Below are 21,137 nucleotides of genomic sequence, written 5' to 3'. Positions count from 1 at the left end.
GAAATATTTCCATTCTGGACAACCAAACTGGTTCAGAATCTCACTGTAGATGGTGGCTGCATTTATTACACAATTGCTGACCTGTCAAGGTCACCACCTTCTTAGACCTGCTGAATCCTAGCTGAGAATACAATTGTATCACTTCCCTGCGAAGAGGCAAGGAAGTCAGAAGTAAATGGTGCTGTGCCAGCAGCTTCGGTTTTTTATATACCATTGGGTGCTGAGACCAGCTGAACCAAGAAGAAGAAGAAGAAGAAGAAGAAGAAGAAAAAGAAGATTATTTATACCCCGCCCATCCGGCCGAGTTTCCCAAGCCACTCTGGGCGACTCCCAATCTAGTGTTAAAAACAATACAGCATTAAATATTAAAAACTTCCCTAAACAGGGCTGCCTTCAGATGTCTTTTAATGATAAGATAGCTGCTTATTTCCTTCACATCCGATGGGAGGGCGTTCCACAGGGCGGGCGCCACTACCAAGAAGACCATCTGCCTGGTTCCATGTAACCTCACCTCTCACAGTGAGGGAACCGCCAGAAGGCCCTCGGAGCTGGACCTCAGTGTCCGGGCAGAACGACAGGGGTGGAGACGCTCCTTCAAGTATACAGGATCAAGATCGTTTAGGGCTTTAAAGGTCAGCACCGACACTTTGAATTGTGCTTGGAAACGTACTGGGAACCAGTGCAGATCTCTCAGGACCGGTGTTATGTGGTCCCAGCAGCCATTCCCAGTCACCTGGCTAGCTTCATTCAGATGAAGGGCTTAGCTGGAGTGGCGAAGACCCATTCAAGCCGTTCTTTGTGTGCCTCGTCCCCGAGAGGTCCAGAAGGTGGCAACACGAGAACGGGCCTTCTCTGCAGTGGCTCCCTGTCTGTGCAGTGCTCTCCCCAGTGAAGTTTGCCTGGCGCCTTCATTATACATCTTTAGGCGCCAGGCAAAATTGTTCCTTTTTAACCAGGCCTTTGGTTGATCTGATTGACATCCTATGCCGTTTTTAAAATGTGGCTCTTTTTTTTGGGGGGGGGGGTGTTATTGGGTTGTTGTTTTTATTTTGATTACATATATTGTGGTTTTTATGTTGACCTTGTTCTGTGAACCGCCCTGAGACCCCTGGGTATAGGGCGGTATAGAAATTCAATAAATAAATAAAAAATAGGACCCCAAGCCCAAGTACAATGTGTTTGGGTGGAGAGTGGATCCAGCCAGCAGCCTGAATCCTGACCTCCCTCAACCCCTGCAGGATGTTTCAATAATGCAACTGAGACATCAGCAGAAATGCTGTCCTTTGGGTGATATGAAATGAAACTCTGTGAGTAAAGGCTCAGAGGTTTGAAGACACCAACCATCAGCCGTTCAGCAGTGTCTGCTTACAGAAAGGAGCCAGATCTTCCTGCAAACCCTTATATATGACATCAGGTGTAGGGCATGCGGGTCTGGTCTGGGGAAGATTAGGACCTTGCAGGTAAAACTAGGACCCTTCTGTGCCAAATGAGGTCCACAACCAGAGGTTCGCTACTGCTGGTTTGGAATGGTGGATAAGAAGATGCCAGTGAGATGAAAAAAGAGCAAGAGATGGGCTTTCTTGATAAGCTGAGTGAAGTTCGTCCTACCAATGAGTTTACTTGTTTACTTACCCTGCCATTACTAACAACAGCCATTTGCCCAGGAAGCAGCTTAAGAACCTCCCGACAAAACACCTGGTGAGCCTGAATCAGATCGATGCCTATCGTGTTGTACTTCTTCTCAAACGCATCGTTATTCATGCCCTAGAACAGAAAAGTAGCAAGATGTCTCCCAGGTCAGAAAAGCTAAAACATCTCCCCCAAAGAGAGACTGGGTGTCAAATCCAGCCTGGCAACAGCACTTCCAAACACTTAAATCAGTTTCTCCTTAAATTCACAGTGCAACGGCACCAACTGAAGAGGGCCCTCCTTTAAAATTACTTCGCCGTGTTGTATGTTCAGCAAATGCAAAGAGAGCAAAGGGAGTGTAAAACTACTAACCGGAACAAGAAGTGTCTTCATTTTAGTTCCCGTAGCGAGAGATCTTGCCGTGTCCTCTTTTAGAATCCGACCGAGGAAGTTTTTCAGACTAGCGTTTTTCTGCGTGAGAAAAGCTGCCAAGATTGCCCTTGCAATGACAGTGTTATCTTCAGTTATTTTCGATGCAGGATTATGCACAACCCCAAGCTGTACATGACTGCTAGTTTTCTGTAAGACACAGATAGACGTTACATGTTTACTTATTATTAAAGTTAATGCCTGCCAGTCCCTCCCAGACCACCAACTCTCTCTCTCTCTTCCTTCAAATCCCTTCTCATAACCCACTTTTCCTATGAAGCCTTTTGATAAGCCTGTCAGTCTGCATCTGCAACTGGAGTGAAGCCTAAATACATTCATCCTTCAGTACCCTTGCCTCTCCTTTCCTTGTTATCAACTCTTGTGTTTTCAAAGCAGCTCAGGTTGATGGGGAGATGCTTTGAAAAAATGAGAGCATTTGGCTGTGGCTCCCCATATATGCCGAATAAGCTCCCTTTTACACTTCGTTGTGTTTGTCACTGCAAACAATGGTGTACACGCAATAAACAGGCTTACTGATGTAGTGTGAATTGGCTCTTCTTTTCTGAGAACGGCATTATAAGCCTATGGAATCAAACCAAGGCTCCATGTAGTCTAGCAATCTGGTCTCAACCAGCGACAAGTTTCTAGGAAGTTTACAAGCAGGGCATAAATATTATAGTCCCGCCTCCCTCTCAGTTTGCATTTCTTGGTACAGAAAGTATTGATCTGACGTGTAGAGATCTTTCCTATTTTAATTAATTCAAGAAGGTTATGGAAGCTTCTGTGTGTGAGAGAAACTGGTGCAAGCTGGAAGTTTCTACCTGACACCTAAGTTTCTATTCTGCCTAGAAACAAGCAGATGGTTCATGATGTTTGGGTTATTCCTTCAGAGAAGTTGAGTACAGCGGGCTTAAACTGGTTCTGTTCAATGTCTTTCTGTCAAGGTCATGCTGACTATAAAAGTAGGGCCAGAAGGAACCCGTTTCACTTTCTATCTCTTTCCTTCTGGTGTAGTGTTCTGTATATAGTACGCTTAGTGTTAAGGTTTTAGTCTTATTGTAAGTTTAAGTCTGCTGCAACTGGATTTCTTATGGACAGTGCGAATCCTGAATGTATTGGATTTGTGACCATTACGCTTATTTGCCTTAAGTAGCAGTAAAGCTCTGCTGGGTGAAATATGAATTGCCTCTGGTCTATTTCTTTGGGAATCCTGCAACGTAAGTTTTCACTCTGCTAACTATATGTCGGAGTTCTGCTCTGCATCAGTAATGAGTAGAATTTATGTTACTCCCTGCACTAAAGTATCCAAAACGCTGAACCTTATGGATAGTTCATGAATGTAAAGCAGAATTCAGAACTGTTACGGTGGGAGCAGCCAAGATATAGTGTTGGGTCCAGACAAAGTTAGCTATATATTAGTCCAGTTGAAATCAATGGGACTTATGCTGGTCACAATTAACTAGTCCTGTTAAATTTAATCACTGACCTGAAATCTTATACAGCATATAAAAGGTGGTATGTTCTGAACAATCAAGCCAACAAAGACAAATGTGACTAAAGCACGACTACCTTAGTTTGGATCCAACTCAAAAGATGCCAGCTTATCTTTTATAGCAGGAGGCTGCAATGGCTGTTTTCCTGAACATTATGAAAGTCCAGGGAAAAAATCAGTTTGGCACGGTAAAACCAGATTTATAGGACAGTTATTTACTCTGGAAGTGTCAGATACTTTAAAATTTTGTTTATTTAGGCAACCATTCGGTCCATCCCAAATGCAGAAATGGGTATGCACTGCTCGGTATGGAGATTGGATCATTCCCATAATCAGTTCCTTATTAGAAACACTCTTGCTAAATGAAAGGTTTGGGTGCTGACATAGTAAATTGCATGTGTATAATGAGCTTGTACCATTACATATAATACAGAGAAGTCAAAAGAAGTCAGCATCTTTCTGGCCTATTTCTTCCAACTCTCTTTGGCTTTTTCAGTCCAATTCCTTGCCAGCTTTGAGAATTGTTCAGTAGCTAATACTTCCACAAGCTTGCCTATTTCCTTAAAACTTTTTATTTCATTTTATGGAAAGGAGATAAGATATTAGGCTAGTGAGACCATTCCATAGTGATCAAATACTGTTGCCGTTATTTATGTTTCCACCGCTATCCTCCTTCAGAGCCTTACTGAGAGAGATTACCCGGCTGCACTCATACTATGCAGACACAGGAATTTTATGGCACTGACCAGGTATTTCAGGGCATTTGAAAGCAGTTGCCTCCCATCTGGGTTATCAAAATCAGCAACGATCCATATGGTGCCTGGGTATACTACATCTTCATCTAAAAAAAGAAAAAGGGGGGGGGGAGAACCCAGATGGAACATTTTCACTTTTCAACATTAAAAAAATAAATAAAAAGGGAAGTGCATGAACAAGAGTGCACTGACAGAACGGAAGTATGGATTGCTGTATACAGTGGTACCTTGGGTTAAGTACTTAATTCGTTCCGGAGTCCATTCTTAACCTGAAACTGTTCTTAACCTGAAGCACCACTTTAGCTAATGGGGCCTCCCGTTGCTGTCGCTGCACAATTTCTGTTCTCATCCTGAAGCAAAGTTCTTAACCCGAGGTACTATTTCTGGGTTGCAGAGTCTGTAACCTGAAGCATCTGTAACCTGAAGCGTCTGTAGCCCAAGGTACCACTGTACAGAGCTATTTTAAAATATGCTAGTAAGTATTTGGGGCAGCACCGCTCACCCCATGTTCTTACAAGAATGTGACTTTTGACTGAAACAGCAAGGAGAGGGCAGGACGCTGCCCCTACTGGACCCACCCCCTGCCTGAATGTCTGAATCAGATAGCCTAGTCTACACGTGTAGGCCCCTCGCATGATTCAATGATTCTAAATCTTCTTCAGAGCTGGTGTACTCTCCGAACCTCAGCCCCAAAGTGCAGCTGGAAGAGGATGGGTCTGGCAGGGGATGCACCAGAACGGCCATTGAGCGCGGCCCCACTCTCCCCATTGCACGACAGGAGGGAGAAACGACTGCAGAAGGCTTATGTTCTTAAGTGCTATTGCTGGCACAAATATAATGCCGAATTACGATTAGCTCTACAAAGGGAGGAATCCCATGCAAGAGGAGGAGGAAGTATTGTGCAGCCGACATCTCCTCACTAAGTGTACAGCACGCCAACTGAAGTAGCCATTGTCACTGACTGGGAATGTTGTATTTCGACTAAGCCAATTTAAGAACCAGTTGTTGAATCTGTGTTCACAATCAATTGCACACATTGGGACAGAATGTGGCTGATATGACATTAACAGATGCCCCATGTGTGGGATAACCAGTCGCATATAACGAATATGCTTAAGTCTAATCAATGCATGAAGGGGTTAATACCATAGAGTAAGCTGTCCTGCCAGGCTTAGCTAGGTCCACTTCCCCTCACCTTGGTAGGTAATCAAGCCTTTGTTCTTCCCAGTCTACTTAAGAAGCTCAGCACTTGAAGAGGTTTGAGGTGGTTGCTCCAGCCCAACCACATGGCTCTCACAAGCCACTCTTAAGTTCTTATACTAATAATTTAGGCACTTTCACCATTTTGTAACTAAGCTAAGTTTTACTGCCTGTAAAACTTTTCTGAAGCATGTGAATCTTTTCTTTTTTAATATGATTTTTATTAAATTTTCTGTTTTACAATTTCAGATAAACACTTTACATACTTAAGATACCAATGACTTCCCTTCTTCTCTTTCCATGGTTCATTTTACACATCTTATATCCCTGCATATTTTACAAAACCTATACCAAATGGCTTTCCATTATTACATCCAACAAAACTTATTTACACTGTTGTGTAAATAATAACAATTATTTTCCATTTATTCAATAAATGTGAAGCACATGAATCTGACCTTTGGAGAGTTGTAAGTAAACCATTTTTTAAACTTACCAAACTTGTGGCCTTTTCCTATGCTAGGGGGAAGAGGAAAACTTTGGAAAGAAAAATTTTAGGGAACATTTTGGAACTCACTTGGAGGGGCATATTTTAAAGATCTAACAGGCTATATTTCCACGCTTTACTTTGCTGTGTATTTTGTGGTTTTAAATCACTGCTGGGGTTCTCTTACCTAAGAGTATTTGACCCAAATTTGGATCTTGTTATATTTAAATTACACTTAAGGATCTTGTTATATTTTAATTATATTGAATCAAATTATATTGAATGTATATTTGAGGGTTTTTTACATAGCTTAAAGCAACAATACAATGTTATAACTAATCTTGGTAAACCATTCAGCTTGCATCAGACATTGCTCTATGAATGTTACATAACAACAGTTAAACAAAAACAAAATGTACCTTTCCTTGTAACATACTTCATGTTTTCTGAAATAACAAAAGTCTTATCTTGAGAGTCCAAGAAGGAAAAAGTTGAGAAATCGTTTGTATCTATAGGCACTGCAAAAATTAAAACGTGGCTTGTTAATATCAAATATGAAATCAAACTTAGGACTGACAGAAAGAAAAGAAGCAGTGCTTGGGTTTACCTGATGGGGATGCAAAGTTCAAATATCTTCTTTGAGGATCAAGAATCTTGTCATGTATATGTGAAACTACATTCTGTTGCTCCATGATGAAGTCTACTGCGTTTGTATGGTCATTCAGCACGCCCTGAAAGGGAAACAACAGCAGGTTTGTTCAGTTTCCGCAACACTCAATAACTTTAGATCGTTCTATTGGTACCTATTTGAAAAGCACCAGTGCCTGTAAAAGGTCATTGGGGTGGGTAACAACTCCAACTTGTGGTCAAAAGCAGGAAGAGAACTTGCCAGAAGTAGGCAGCTTCCATAATCCAGTTTGCACATTCACCAATTTTATTGGAATTTTATACCAACACTAAAAAGGAGGGGGGAAATGCATACTATCTTGATAAAAAAGAGCTAAATAAAAGAGCTACCAGTGCATGAAAAATGTAGGACACCTAGCCAGCGTGGTGTAGTGGTTAAGAGTGGTAAGTGGTTAAGAGTGGTAAGGCGGGATTTCAAGTCCAAACTCTTCTTCTTCCTAAGGGGCTAGGTCCTGATGACCTTCTACAGGATGCTGTGGAAGGTGAAATCCTGCCTCCCCTCAGTGGCATTTTTCAGTTGAGCATCCCCATCTTTGTGGGGGAGAAATTTGGAGACTAGAGACTGGGGTTTCAGCTGCTGGGAGCTTCCAAGAGTCCATAAATTCAGGCTCTAGACTATAATACTCGTTAGCCAAAGACATATTTTTTTATAATGAAGGTGAATCCCATTATTTTTAAAAAATGGAACAGAGGCTAGAATGGATTTGGGTTCAATCAGCACTCCGTCTCACTTAAGTGGCGTTGGGTTTGCTCTGCAGAAGGGCTATTGAGGAAGAGCTGCCAGAGTTGCGAATAGAAGTGGCATATAGAGGGAGTTATAAAAGAGGTGATGCGAAACTTGAGACCCCTCAATCTTTAACTTGAGACCCGTCAACCCAGTCTCCATCATCATATTCTGGACTAACAATTGAGTCACATGGGTCAGCCCCTGGTGTTGGTAATAAGGTTGTCTGAAATCAGTACAAAATGATCAGAAGATTGTGGAGCAATTTCTTCTCTCTCCAGGGAAGAATGCCATCTATGAAGAAGAATGTTAGAACACACCTGCTTATATAATTTTGTGAAGGGCTTTATGCCAGGAAGCTAATAGCAAAACAGCCTTAGGTTGACCATTACGTTCATAAGGAGACGGAGGATGGGAAGGAGTCAAAGTTTGTCCCCATGTTCAGAGGAAACTTCTCCCAGAAATGCCTCTTTGGTTAAATTGTCTCAGAACATCAGCATTAAGCTTAAAAGCATGTGGGATGGGTTAGCTGCTGGGCTGCAAAGAGTTAGGGCAAGGGAGAGTTAAAAATAATAATTTTTTGATCAGGGGGAATTGGTGACTCCTTAAAAACTCCTCATTATCTGGAGGTTGAGGTAGAATAAAGCATTTCTAAGAGCTCACACTGCTCTGAATCTTCTCTGCTTCTCAGATGAAGAAGGAAACAAGCGGTTAAACAAGCTTCAGGCAGATGTTCCTAAGGGATCACGTGGCTTCCTGCTCTGAAGGTTTAATGACTTGCGCAGGAATGCTGATGGCCTGCTCCTGCTCTGCTGTCTCCAGGTGCTTGCCCTTTTTAACTGCCTTGCAAGCTACAATGTAGCTGTCAGAGGCAGAAATTGTGGGCTCATTTGCTGTCATTCTCCCTTTCCAGAGATGCAACTAGCAGTTGTTGGGGTGCCAGCAGTGGCATAGCGTGGGTTGTCAGCACCCGGGGCAAGGCAAGGCAGCACCCGGGGCAAGGCAAGTAATTTGCGCCCCCTAACCCATGGATTTGCGCCCCCTAACCCGTGGATTTGCGCCCCCTAACCCTAACCCCCAGATGTTGCGCCCGGTGCGGCCGGCCCCCCCTGCACCCCCCACGCTACGCCACTGGGTGCCAGTATAACACACACCTCCAACCAGGCGCCGTGGATCCAGAGCAGGTTGTGAGGAGCTTTGCAAAGGGCAAAAAAATACATTGTACTCCACTTCCGCCTTCCGCTAAAACAACCACAGGAGAACAGGAATGAAGGGAAGGCAAGAAAAAGCCAAGCAGATAAGGCAAATGGGGCTTTTACTGTTGTTGTTATTATTGTGATTAGAATGGGCAAAAGACAGAGGTTACTGTGAAGAAAAAGGTGAGGAAGGAAAAAGTGAAGTCACACAAACTATTCAATCATTTGAAGAAAAGGATAGTGGGGAGAAATGTCTTCTTATCCAGTCCACATTTTTGTAGCAACATTTCATACTGTGGTTCCAAGCATCTCAAGGATTAACAAGGGCTTAGTTAAATTCTAAAGCATGGATAATAATTATATATTAGGTTTCAAAATCATGACTGCAAATTAAAATAATGATGCCATTTAGGTTTTCACAAGATTAATTCCAAACCGCCTCATTATAAAAAATGTAGAACATAAGCACAACTTAAGCAATCGACTAGCCATTATCTCACTGAGCATTTGCTTAAAAATAAAATAAAATGCGAAACATACCAAGAACACTGCCCTCTGGAAGGACTCTGTGGCATCCATGATCTTCACCAGAGAGGTTTGTAGCTCTGCAAGATTCATCTCTTTTCTGTTAAAGGGCACGCCATTAAAGAGAGCTTGAGGCAATGGACCCAGGCCAGTCTTCTTATAAAACATCGCTCCTGCCTAGATGGAGCAAAGATGTCCCAATTATATAGAGCTGACTGTGGAAAAGTAGTGATTAGATATCAAGAGAAAATGAACACAAACATCTATGCATCGCTTGCTGGGACAGGTGAGGAGCAAAGTGATTTATTATTCCTTTACAACTTTTCAAACAGTTATTTTAAAGGCAGGGGGACTGGCAATCGCCGGCTGAGAACATGATTTCCTGAAACAATGCATCAACAGTATTTGGGTTGAATTCAGGTTAAGTTAGTTGAACTCAGTTCCCACTGGAATCAATGGGACAAGTCAAGACTAACACGAACACAAATTTCAATGAAAACTAGGTTTAACTAACTTCTTCTCTATCCAACCCTCTGGACTTCATTTAGACCTGCATATTAGTTGACAACATTAGAATACTTGATTTATTTATTCTTTCAAATCAATGCATTGATGAAAATATGGAAAGCTGGTTGAACATGCACTGTCATAGGTGAAAAAAGATCTCATGACAGGCAAGTCAAACAAGGCAACGCCACTGTTTTGAATGATAGCTGCCTATCTGCCTTTCCTGCTTACTTACAAAGCCAAGCATCAAGTTGAATTTACAGAAGTGGATTCAGGGTGACTAACACTGCAATCCTATGCATGGCGGCTCAAAAGCTAGTCCCACTGAGCTCAATGGGGCACGCCTCCCAGGGGACCAAGAATGGATCAGCTGCCTGTAAGATGTATTAGGATAGTGTTGTTTTCTGTTTCCCTGTTGACCCTCAAACAACAGAGCCTATAAGACTCCTTTTAGAAGATACATCCACACATCTGATCCTGGCCATTTCCTGCATTACAGCACCAATGACGCTTTGCTGATATCCCAGACTCTGTGGCATAGAATCATAGAATCATAGAGTTGGAAGAGACCACAAGGGCCATCGAGTCCAACCCCCTGCCAAGCAGGAAACACCATCAGAGCACTCCTGACATATGGTTGTCAAGCCTCTGCTTAAAGACCTCCAAAGAAGGAGACTCCACCAAACTCCTTGGCAGCAAATTCCACTGTCGAACAGCTCTTACTGTCAGGAAGTTCTTCCTAATGTTTAGGTGGAATCTTCTTTCTTGTAGTTTGGATCCATTGCTCCGTGTCTGCTTCTCTGGAGCAGCAGAAAACAACCTTTCTCCCTCCTCTATGTGACATCCTTTTATATATTTGAACATGGCTACCATATCACCCCTTAACCTCCTCTTCTCCAGGCTAAACATGCCCAGCTCCCTTAGCCGTTCCTCATAAGGCATCGTTTCCAGGCCTTTGACCATTTTGGTTGCCCTCCTCTGGACACGTTCCAGTTTGTCAGTGTCCTTCTTGAATTGTGGTGCCCAGAACTGGACACAGTACTCCAGGTGAGGTCTGACCAGATCAGAATACAGTGGCACTATTACTTCCCTTGATCTAGATGCTATACTCCTATTGATGCAGCCCAGAATTGCACTGGCTTTTTTAGCTGCTGCGTCACACTGTTGGCTCATGTCAAGTTTGTGGTCAACCAAGACTCCTAGATCCTTTTCACATGTACTGCTCTCAAGCCAGGTGTCACCCATCTTGTATTTGTGCCTCTCATTTTTTTTGCCCAAGTGCAATACTTTACATTTCTCCCTGTTAAAATAGGTATTGTGGGAAGTGAAATATTGTACCTCCTCAAACATCTGATATTCCAAAACCTCAGTAATCAATGCCCGTGGATTTGTGCCACCTACCCAAAACTTAAAAAAATGATATATTTATTTTTTGGTACATCCTCTTGCAACTCTGTGGTGTTCCTACCTGTCTGTTCTCATCATAATCAGAATCGACACCCAATATATCTTGTAAGTCAGCATGAGGAAATCCTGTGACAAGAAAACGCTTCACATGCCCCACAGAAAGTACACCTCCCTCTTCTACTTCATGGTACATCTAATTAAAAGAGAGAGAGGAACAGATAAAGAAATGTGATCACCCATTCTACTGATGTATTCATATTATATTAAAGCTGCAAGTGGATTTTAAAGGCTCCTGCCGCCCAATCCCAGGCCCATCTAGCTCATTTTATTACCGGGTTTTTCAGCAGTAACCAAGAGACGGCACACTTTAATGCCTCCGCCAATTAAACTTCAATGAACTTTCACTCTTAAACTCATCCATCATATGGATTTCTGGGCACTTAGGGGAAAAGGAGAAATTCAGGAGAGAGAATAAAACCACCCTTTATTTTCTGCACAATTACATGCATCCATCTCACATCCTTCCAGTACCCAGCCATGAAATGCGTCAAGCAAGCAAAGCAAATATTTACATAATAAAGCTGTCTTGTTGCCTACTCTCTTCCAGAAGCCCAGAAATATGAGTAAACTGCTAAATATGCAGTCATGTTAGAAATATCACAGCTTAGCCGTCAGAGCTATTTAAGGGAAGACAAGTAGGGAGGCATAAAACCTCACAGCTATAAATTAGCCACTAATAAAGTTAGGTTAGAAATGGGGAGATTTCTATTACTGGCACATAATTCTAGGACAGCCTCCCTAGAACAGCTTTGGGAGCAAGGAATCCTGATGGCTTCATGAGAGTGTTAGATAAAATTAAAGAGCTACCTTTTCACAATTTTATTCTGCGAGCTTCAGCTTTAACCTGCGCTTAAGCACCTGGAATTTACCTTCCTCCTCCAGGGTTCCTGTTAAGCAGGAGTGCACCAACTCTCTCAAATCCATATATTTAGCATTTCTCCCCTTAACAATCCCAAACTGGTGGGCAGAAGCCATTTACACCAGGGGATCAGGAAGTCTCTCAGTCCGACAACCAGATTACTAGTGTGGAAAGCTCTTTGCGGGACGGGGTGTGTGTGTGTGTGTGTGTGTGTGTGCGTGTGTTGCATTTCAGCAGTGGGTGGTACCACACCCCAAAACTGGGCAGGGCCAGACAAGGACAAAAAAACAAACACAGCCTCTTACTGGCCTGGCAAAAGCACTAAAGGATGGATGTTAAATATGTTTCATAATAATGCCTAACACTGAATTCACCATCTCCCTTTTTTTTTAAACTATCATCTACCTGAATTCAGTTCCATGTTTTCCAGTTTTAACCACAGTTGGGTTAAGAGTAAGGAAATTCTAATCTGCCTCTACACCCCCCCCCCCGCTGGCTTGCCTAGCGATTCTGTAGGTTTCCTTTGCTTTCACCTGTGCTGCATTTCTCTGTTTGCATGAGTCATCTGAAGCTAGCTGAGACTTCCTGCTTATATGTCTCAATTGCATGCACTGAGTTGGGGGCGTGCGTCTCTATCTTGAGGCAGGCAGCTGAATTTTATGTTTTTGGCCCATTCAGGCTAAGATCTGTGCCAAAAGGCACATGGATCTGCATCCATCCCCGCCCCACTAGGAAAGCTCGGCAATGATGAAAACAAAACTTCTTACGGAAAAGTATTTTAAAAAAATAAATGCATTTAAATAGTACGCCCCGTGGCTACATCATACTTGTAGAAAAATATAGGTAACCTTGAAAAGAAAGGATAGTTTAAAAAATATTTTACAAGCACTAACTCTCGTCATGGCAGTAAAAGCCGCAGGGATATCCATTTCATCTGCAACGAAGTTAAAAGCTCTCCATAAAGCTACACCTGCATCCTTGTTTCCGTCAACGACTTCATCGGTATTTAGGACGAAAACAAACCCAATTCTGTTCAGAAAAGAAATGAAAATTCTGTAAGAGTTGCAGCATTTTAAAAAACCACATTAAATGCAGATTATAGACACGTTGAATATGAATCCAAACAGCAAGAATAAACTGGCAACATTCAAAATATTAAAGTGAGTGGCAGTGGCCTACAGCAAATAAAAGCAATTTAATTGTTATGAAACCATCTACCATTAGTGACAATGACTGTGCAGGCAGTGAAAGAGGTAAACTGGAGGACTAGATAGCCTGGACCTGCTTAGAGAAAGGTTTTAATTTAGGGTTACCTTTCTGTGTGAGCTCAATCCAATTATGACATCTGACTGCAGATAGCTCTCATGTAGCTATAGGTTCATGGGAGATTTTGCCTGCTAGTTAGACTACTGACCAGAATATATAAAAAATACAAAAGAATCTTTTGGGTAAGAAACATAGTTTCCTACTACAGAAAATATTCTAAGCGATAGAGATAAATAGATATTCATACAGGCTAAAGAGAATTTTCCAGATTAATGGGACTTCACTCTAGAACAAGATAGTTCTGAAGTAGAGAAAATTTGTCCCAACAAATTGCCTTCACCACATCATTCGTGAAGTAAACTTCCTAGCTTTTCTATTCATCAAACACAGATAGCGGAAGAACTGGACCCTCCTCCGAGGTCATCCTTTATCCCTGATTTTGCTGATGGGTCAGGTCCTAACGTGATCTTTACTTCTGCTGAGAAACCTTATCTCCTACCTTGACCTCTCAAAACTGATGTCCATGTCCTATTCATAACCACTCTATCAAAATCGTGTCTGCACATTTTCTTTTTTAATATGATTTTAATTATATTTTTTATATTTAGTTTTTATTTTATAGTTTAATTTTATATCATATTTTACATATATATAGATAGATAGATAGATAGATATAGATATAGATATAGATATAGATATAGATATAGATATAGATATAGATATAGATATAGATATAGATATAGATATAGATATAGATATAGATATATAGAGATATATAGAGATATAGATAATATTTATTATATTTATTATATTTTACAAATTCAGATAAACATTTTACATACTTAAGATATCAATGACTTCCCTTCTTCTCTTTCCTTGGTTCATTTTGCATATCTTATAACCCTGCATATTTTACAGAAACTATACCAATCGGTTTTCCATTATTACATCCATCAAAACTTATTTACACTGTTGAATTTATCTTAATGCTGCCAGCGTTTTCAGCTGTGCACAATTATTTTCCATATATTCAATAAACGTTTTCCAATCTTCTTTAAATGTATGTTCTTCTTGTTTTCTTATTCTATATGTTAAGTCTACAAGTTGTGCATATTCCGTCAACTTAAGTTGTCAATGTTCTTTGGTCGGGACCTCCCTCATTTTCCATTTTGGGGCTAACAAAACATGGGCTTCAGTTGTTGCATACATAAATAACCTTTTCTGAGGTTAAAAAAAAAATGTTCACACATTTTCAGTCTTTAACTGACTTGGCACTCGGCATTCCTGATTCCCCCTGAACATCTATGATTTATGTCACTTGATGCCAACAGTTTTATATCAGCACTGTAATTCTCCAGTAGCCAAAATTCCTGCCCTTTTACCTAGACTCTACAGTTCCTGGTATCCCTTCCCTCCTAACTTTAGCTAAGTCTTCTCTGAAAGTCTGTACTTGGTAGCTCCTAAGCATCTTTACTGTGAAATTCTGCTTGTCCCATCCGCCAACAGCAATAAGTATTTTAAATCAGAATATCAAGCACAGCTTTCCAGTCCTAGGACCCCAAACTAGTTTTCTATGGTGATTCTATTGAGAACAAATCCAAAGTAATATCAACAATTCTCCACTGATAATACAAAATACTGTGAGAGGAGATGAAGGTTCATCTAATCTAGCTTTCTGGTCACATGTGCTTCTGGAAGCTTCCGTCAAATCTATGGAGTTACAGGACATGCACTGATTGGAAGCAAAGTAGTATATCGGTCCTGAAACTCTTGCAGTTGCAAACAGTATTTCTTTATTTACCTAATACAGTTTATACACTGGTTGATGTGGAAAACTTCAAAGGTGGAAGGCCCAGTGGGGGTCTAGCTTGCTTCATCTCTACAGCGTTAAACGCAACTACAACACCTATAACCCCATGTAATCCATTTGCAACAGCTGTCCTGGTTAAAGTATGGAAAGCTTTAATGCTGTTTAATGTGGATTAAGGTTTCCATAACACCTTGCAAAAAAAAATCTACTATAAATGCTATCTGGACAGAATTAGAGAATTATACAGAATCCCTGGAACCCATCAAAGCTGTTTACATTCTTTTAAACTGTTTTTTAATTGTTTATTTCTTAAAAAAAAACATGTTTAAAATTGTTTTTAACTGGTTAGTATAGCCAATGCCCTTTTAAAATGTGCTGGGGTGGGTGGGGATTAATTCGGTAGTTTCTGTTTTTATTTTGATTATATATTCTGTGCTTTTATATTGTCATTTTATCCTGTGAACCGCCCTGAGACCTGCGGGTATAGGATGGTATATAAATTAAAATGAATGAATGAATAAATAAATGATAAAACAATTAAGATAAATCCACAACCCCTCTTTAAAACATACAAAGTTAAAATATGAAAATTGATTAAAATTATCTCAACTTTTAAAGCATCTGGCTAGGTTTGTCCAAACCAGAGCTTTCCAAACTTTTCATGTTGGTGACACACTTTTCAGGCATGCATCATTTAGCGACACAGTAATTCAGCTTTACTGGCAAACCGGAGTGTAATGGGAATTAGTGTTGCTTGTGCGTAAACTACAAACTGCTCCAAGCTAGTCGTATAGCTAAACCTTTCCCTGGTTTGACAGCCCTTACAACGCGACTGTCTTAGTTACTGGCAGAATCCGTGAGTGGGCGTCTCCTAAACTTCCTCCAACATAGAAATTCATTGACTCCAAGTCTCCTCCTAGATTCTCTGCGCGGAAGCCTTCTGCGCAGCGTGGGCGTGCCAAGCGGAGGTCCAGTGCTCTCTCCGCTGATTTCACTGGAAGAGTCTCAGAGCCTTCCCTCCGCAGTACTCTCAGCCTCCCCTTTCTCCCTGGTGTCCCCTGGATTTCCTTCCCCAGCGGAAGCTCTCTCTCTCTCCTTGCTAGTTCCCTCCCCTGCATCATTGGGGCGTCTTACCTCTCCTCTTGCCTCTGATGGCAGTTCCCTGACACGGAGGTTAAACTAACCCCTTATAAGAGATACGGACACATATATAAATTGTAATAACAAAATGTATGGGGACAAACCTAGACACTGCAGCCGACACACTAACGTGTCGCGACACAGTTTGGAAATAATGTTTTTAACAGGTGCCAAAAAGGGTTCAGTGAAGGCCTGATCTCACTAGGCAGGGAGCTCCAAAGTGCAGGTGCTGCCATACTAAACAAAGGATTGAAAGGATTTTAACTGCCCTTACCCTATCATGAGCACAAATAATCATGAACACGCAATTAAGAGAATGGCTGGAAGGGCTCCAAGGGTCACCACACATGACATTTACACAGACTGTACGCCAGTGTACACCATCATGTATGTATAAGAAACATATCTGCCCATATTTCAACTTACCTAAGAGGCACCTTTTGAAAGTAGAATACTTCTACAAGTTTCATGAAGTGAGCTGCTTCTTCTTGCATAGGATCAATAAAGATGACCTGACAGGAGAAGAGAATCCTTAGGCCCAATATCATTCCCTGTACTTTCTCTGCTCTTTTACTTTGCAGACTTAAGAGGCCCAAAGGAACACATTGAGGTAGCATATCTGTTCTAGACTGTATGATTACAGACCGCAGGTTTGGGCTCACACAACTGAATTATCTCCCGCAAAAAATATTGATGCCCAACAGACGACATTTAGCCCAGCAAAATCACCTGATGTACTTGTAGGCTATGTGGAGAATTGTATGAGGGACATTCCCAAAATGTGTACAGTTGTACCTCCGGTTATGAACTTAATTCGTTCTGGAGGTCGGTTCTTAACTCTAAACCGTTCTTATCCTGAGACACGCTTTTGCTAATGGGGCCTCCGGCTGCGTGTGTGTCGCTGGCATGAGACTTCCGCTCGCATCCCAGGGCAAAGTTTGCTACCAGGAGCAACCACTTCTGGGTTAGCGGAGCTCATTACCCGAAGCGTACGTAAGGAGGACAGTACGTAACCAGAGGTTCCGATGTACTGTCATACCTCAGGTTACAGAGGTATTGCTTCGGGTTGCGTGTTTTCGGGTTGTGCACCACGCCAAACCTGGAAGTACCGGATCAGGTTACTTCTGGGTTTTGATGCTCGCACGTGCGCAGAACCACTAAATCATTCTCTGCGCATGCGCAGAAGCGCTGAATCGCAACATGCGCGTGCGCAGACGTGGCGCTGAGCTGCGGGTTGAAAACGTGCCTCCCGCATGGATCACATTCGCAACCCGAACGTCCACTGTACTGTCATCTGCTCCGTGAAATGGTACAGCCCATACACAGATTTATCACTTCAGTGAGAGCTACTAGTTCAACAATATCAGGAAAAAGTAAGCACATCCCTAGTAATAGCTAGGGGAAATGGAAAGATAAAAGTCCATTTATATACTTGAATGCAACTTTAGAATTTATGCATTTGTAGCAAAAGTCTGGGTGATAAACAGTAGCAGATTTGTCATTTTGAATTTTGTTCACAACCTCCCAAAATGTATATGCTTACTGCTTCCTGCGGCAAACCTTTGATGAATGCCACTTTTGCAGGGGGTGGTGAGAATACTTAAAATATGTATATCTAGATTTTGTCTACAAATATTTTACACCCTGGAAAAGTTATTACTCTAGGTTGCTGTATTTTTTATTTTCATTTTGTTGTTGTTACTGAATATCTTAGATGGCAACTTTTCATCTTACGCGTTACAAAGCCAAGAAGCTGAACCTAAATAAAGGAGCCAAGATTTTCAACTTTTGGAGGTGAATTCTTACAATGGCATATACTCATTTGGCCACAGATATCAACACACAACAATCTGGCTAGCAAAGTGACTGCACTGGTTCTCTCAGCAACAACCTTTTCAAATATGTGCAGGCAGTTATCAACCAGCTTGGCCAAGGATAAACTTATCATGCTAAAAAGAAATGAGTTGTGCCATGTTAGCTGTATCAGGATTTAATGCAGTATTCCAGACAGACAACAGTAGGCTCTCTGACAGTAAAGTGTACTTAAATTAAAAGCCTAATCACAAGGAAGAACAGAAGGATAAATTGAGTTCTAGTTTCTAAAAGCCAACCAGCCATAGAGGTGCACATCTTAATTTCGCTTTCTTCTGTGACACACTAACAGAAATGATATGGAGCATGGCTGTTGTAGCTCAAGCAAGAGTTGCTCTCAGTGTGTGTCTCTCCACACAACTACTTTATTTAAGTTAGCAGCAGTTAGGCAATGATGTAGGTTATTTCTCCCAGAAGATGGCATCTAGACTTGAATCATGTAAAAGGTAAAGGGACCCCTGACCATTAGGTCCAGTCGTGACCGACTCTGGGGTTGCGCCGTTCATCTCACTATACTGGCTGAGGGAGCCGGCATACAGCTTCCAGGTCATGTGGCCAGCATGACTAAGCCGCTTCTGGCGAACCAGAGCAGCGCACGGAAACGCCGTTTACCTTCCCGCTGGAGCGGTACCTATTGATCTACTTGCACTTTGACATGCTTTTGAACTGCTAGGTTGGCAGGAGCAGGGACCGAGCAACGGGAGCTCACCCCGTCGCGGGGATTCCAACCGCTGACCTTCTGATCAGCAAGTCCTAGGCTCTGTGGTTTAACCCATTAGGTATTTTGATGGCTTTTGCTGATCCCAGAAATTCATATTCACATTTCGCTTCTAAAAGTGCAATGGCAGCTTTCACAGTCAAAAGAAGCCAAGCTTTTACCATACTTTCATGTTGCTGGGATAAGCTTAGAATTTTTGGAAATAAACTCTGATGGTTACGGTTTCAGCAGGTAGAAAATAAGAATAATCAGCTAAAGAGGTTCTGAAATGCTGAACACACTGCCAAAATCTCAGATAAAATGTGCTTGTATAAATTCAGTTATATATCAGAACACTTCTGGATACTCAGGAGCACAGGGGGCTGATTCCTAAGTTCCTGTTGTGGCACGAGATGCCTCTTCCATGTAGCCAAATCCCATACCACACTGGTATACTCTTTAATCAGGAACTCCTTGAGCTTTACAAAAGATGCTGTAATAACCAGAGGGCTGCATGCTGTAATGGCACGGGACAGATCAGCCCACAAATATGAAACTGATGAGGTACATGCATTTTACAGTTCAATGGTTCCAATTTTCTGGCTGCTTATCTTGGTATGAATGAATAAAACACATACAGACTGCAACTTCAGTTTAGGGCAGCTTATACAAAGCACTTATGTCATGTCCCAAACCCCAGCAGAGGCCAAACTTCTGACACAGTGGAGGAGAAACCAGGTGGATTAACACAACCAGCAAAGCACAACCTGAGCTTGTCAAGTCAGGAGCCCCTTGGCTCAGAGACTCCTGAATGAGGACTCCAATAAACAATATTTCCTTAAATAGATTCTCCTGCTGCCCACTTTCAGACTAGTGCCGGATCATAAGGTCGGCCAATACACAAGCTGGCAGCTGACCAAGAGGCAACTGAGTGCTAGGTTCCCAAGCCAGAAGATTTTCCCTTCAGGGTTCTCCACTTTTGAGAAAGGTGGTGGAGCCCAGGAGTTGCAGTCTGGTGAAAGAGAGGTAAAAGCTGTGATTCTGATAACAGAAAAAAGTATATACCGTATTTTTCCATGTATAACACGCCCCCCATGTATAAGACGCCCTCAATTTCTGGGCAGCAGCCAATCACACATCCCCCAATGCACTACCCGTGTATAAGACCCCCCCCCCCAATTTTAAGCGTCAATTTTTAGGGGGGAAATCTAGTCTTGTACATAGAAAAGTACAGTACTTTGAACTATCCAAGGTCCTCCAAGTCCAGTCTGATCTTATCTGCCTGCAGCTCCAAGATTTTGCTACTTGGGAATATGCTGCCAGGAGAGGAACATTTAAAGATGTCTTATGATATCCATTTTCTAGTCAGATGCAAACATCACCTTTTCAGAGTCTTCACGGATACACCAACACAGCAGCTATACATATTTTGCACACAACCAAGTGAAACAATCTTAAATGACATACACAGACATGTGGATTGCTGCCCAGAGGGTGGGGAGGGCTCAAGGGCTTTTCCGTGACCTCCATGCAGAAGACCCTAATCTCAAAATAAGCGAATATACAAGTAAGTTTGGCCAGACACCCAATACATACCATGTTATATAGATTGCGCCGAATCTGCCGCATCATTCCTGCATATGCTGGTTTAAGAAGTTCCTGAAAACTTGTAGGCCACTTGTCATAGATGTGATCTGTTTCTAAGTCATTGATCCACTGAAACACAGAAGTGATTGCCAGTTACCATTAAAACCAAACATTATAACCAGTTACATGATGACAACATACTCACATGGCTGTAAGGCTGACGTCTTAAGCACATTAAGTGCTTCTTTGTTACCTCAGCTACGTGGGAATTACCTTTCCCTAAGTAACCAACTACATAGTTGGGAGAACATTTAAATACGTAGCCATGTAGGTAAGGACCAATTGCAAGTGTCCTATTGACCATGAAATTCTGTAGGAAAGACTGAAGTTCCTGGCCTCTATTCTACGTATTTTATGTTTAGGGATGCTTTTAATGTTTGATAGATTACTGTATTTTAGTATTTTGTTGGAAGCCGCCCAGAGGGGAAGCCCAACCAGATGGGCAGGGTATAAATAAATTATTATTATTATTATTATTATTATTATTATTATTATTATTATTATTACTACTACTACTACTACTACTAAGACTACTACTACACACTTGCCTGAGAAGTTAAGTATCATTTACTACAATGGGACTTACTTCTGAAAAACAACTTCAGTGTGACTCTGTTAACACTCAGAAATAAATGTGTTCAGTTTAGGTATCAGATATTCCAACAAAAAGGGAAAGGGATAAAGAGGGGTCGTAATTTCTTTGTAAGACAAAAGTAAAACAATACAGTGGTGCCTTGCGAAGCAACCC

At 41.7% G+C, this 21,137-nt stretch overlaps 1 protein-coding gene across 3 annotated transcripts in view; it reads right to left on the bottom strand.

Moving 5' to 3' along the window:
- UGGT2 (UDP-glucose glycoprotein glucosyltransferase 2) overlaps positions 1 to 21,137 on the bottom strand; it is a 79,615-nt gene that overhangs the window by 24,401 nt on the left and 34,077 nt on the right. For all 3 annotated transcript variants that reach the window (XR_014525559.1, XM_083501065.1, XM_083501066.1), the window contains 10 exons: positions 20,339 to 20,458; positions 16,600 to 16,685; positions 12,851 to 12,986; positions 11,100 to 11,231; positions 9,140 to 9,301; positions 6,600 to 6,723; positions 6,412 to 6,510; positions 4,297 to 4,391; positions 2,002 to 2,208; positions 1,633 to 1,764 (listed from right to left, as the gene is read on the bottom strand). Coding sequence is in view for 2 of the 3 variants with exons in the window: in XM_083501065.1 (XP_083357191.1) it covers positions 1,633 to 1,764; positions 2,002 to 2,208; positions 4,297 to 4,391; positions 6,412 to 6,510; positions 6,600 to 6,723; positions 9,140 to 9,301; positions 11,100 to 11,231; positions 12,851 to 12,986; positions 16,600 to 16,685; positions 20,339 to 20,458 (1,293 nt within the window). In the remaining variant the exon portion in view is untranslated. The remainder of the gene's footprint in view (positions 1 to 1,632; positions 1,765 to 2,001; positions 2,209 to 4,296; positions 4,392 to 6,411; positions 6,511 to 6,599; positions 6,724 to 9,139; positions 9,302 to 11,099; positions 11,232 to 12,850; positions 12,987 to 16,599; positions 16,686 to 20,338; positions 20,459 to 21,137) is intronic.

The sequence above is a fragment of the Podarcis liolepis genome (genome assembly GCF_965112155.1).
Source record: "Podarcis liolepis genome assembly, chromosome: 4".
Classification (NCBI taxonomy): Eukaryota; Metazoa; Chordata; class Lepidosauria; order Squamata; family Lacertidae; genus Podarcis; species Podarcis liolepis.
This window is presented reverse-complemented; position numbering and strand designations above follow the sequence as displayed.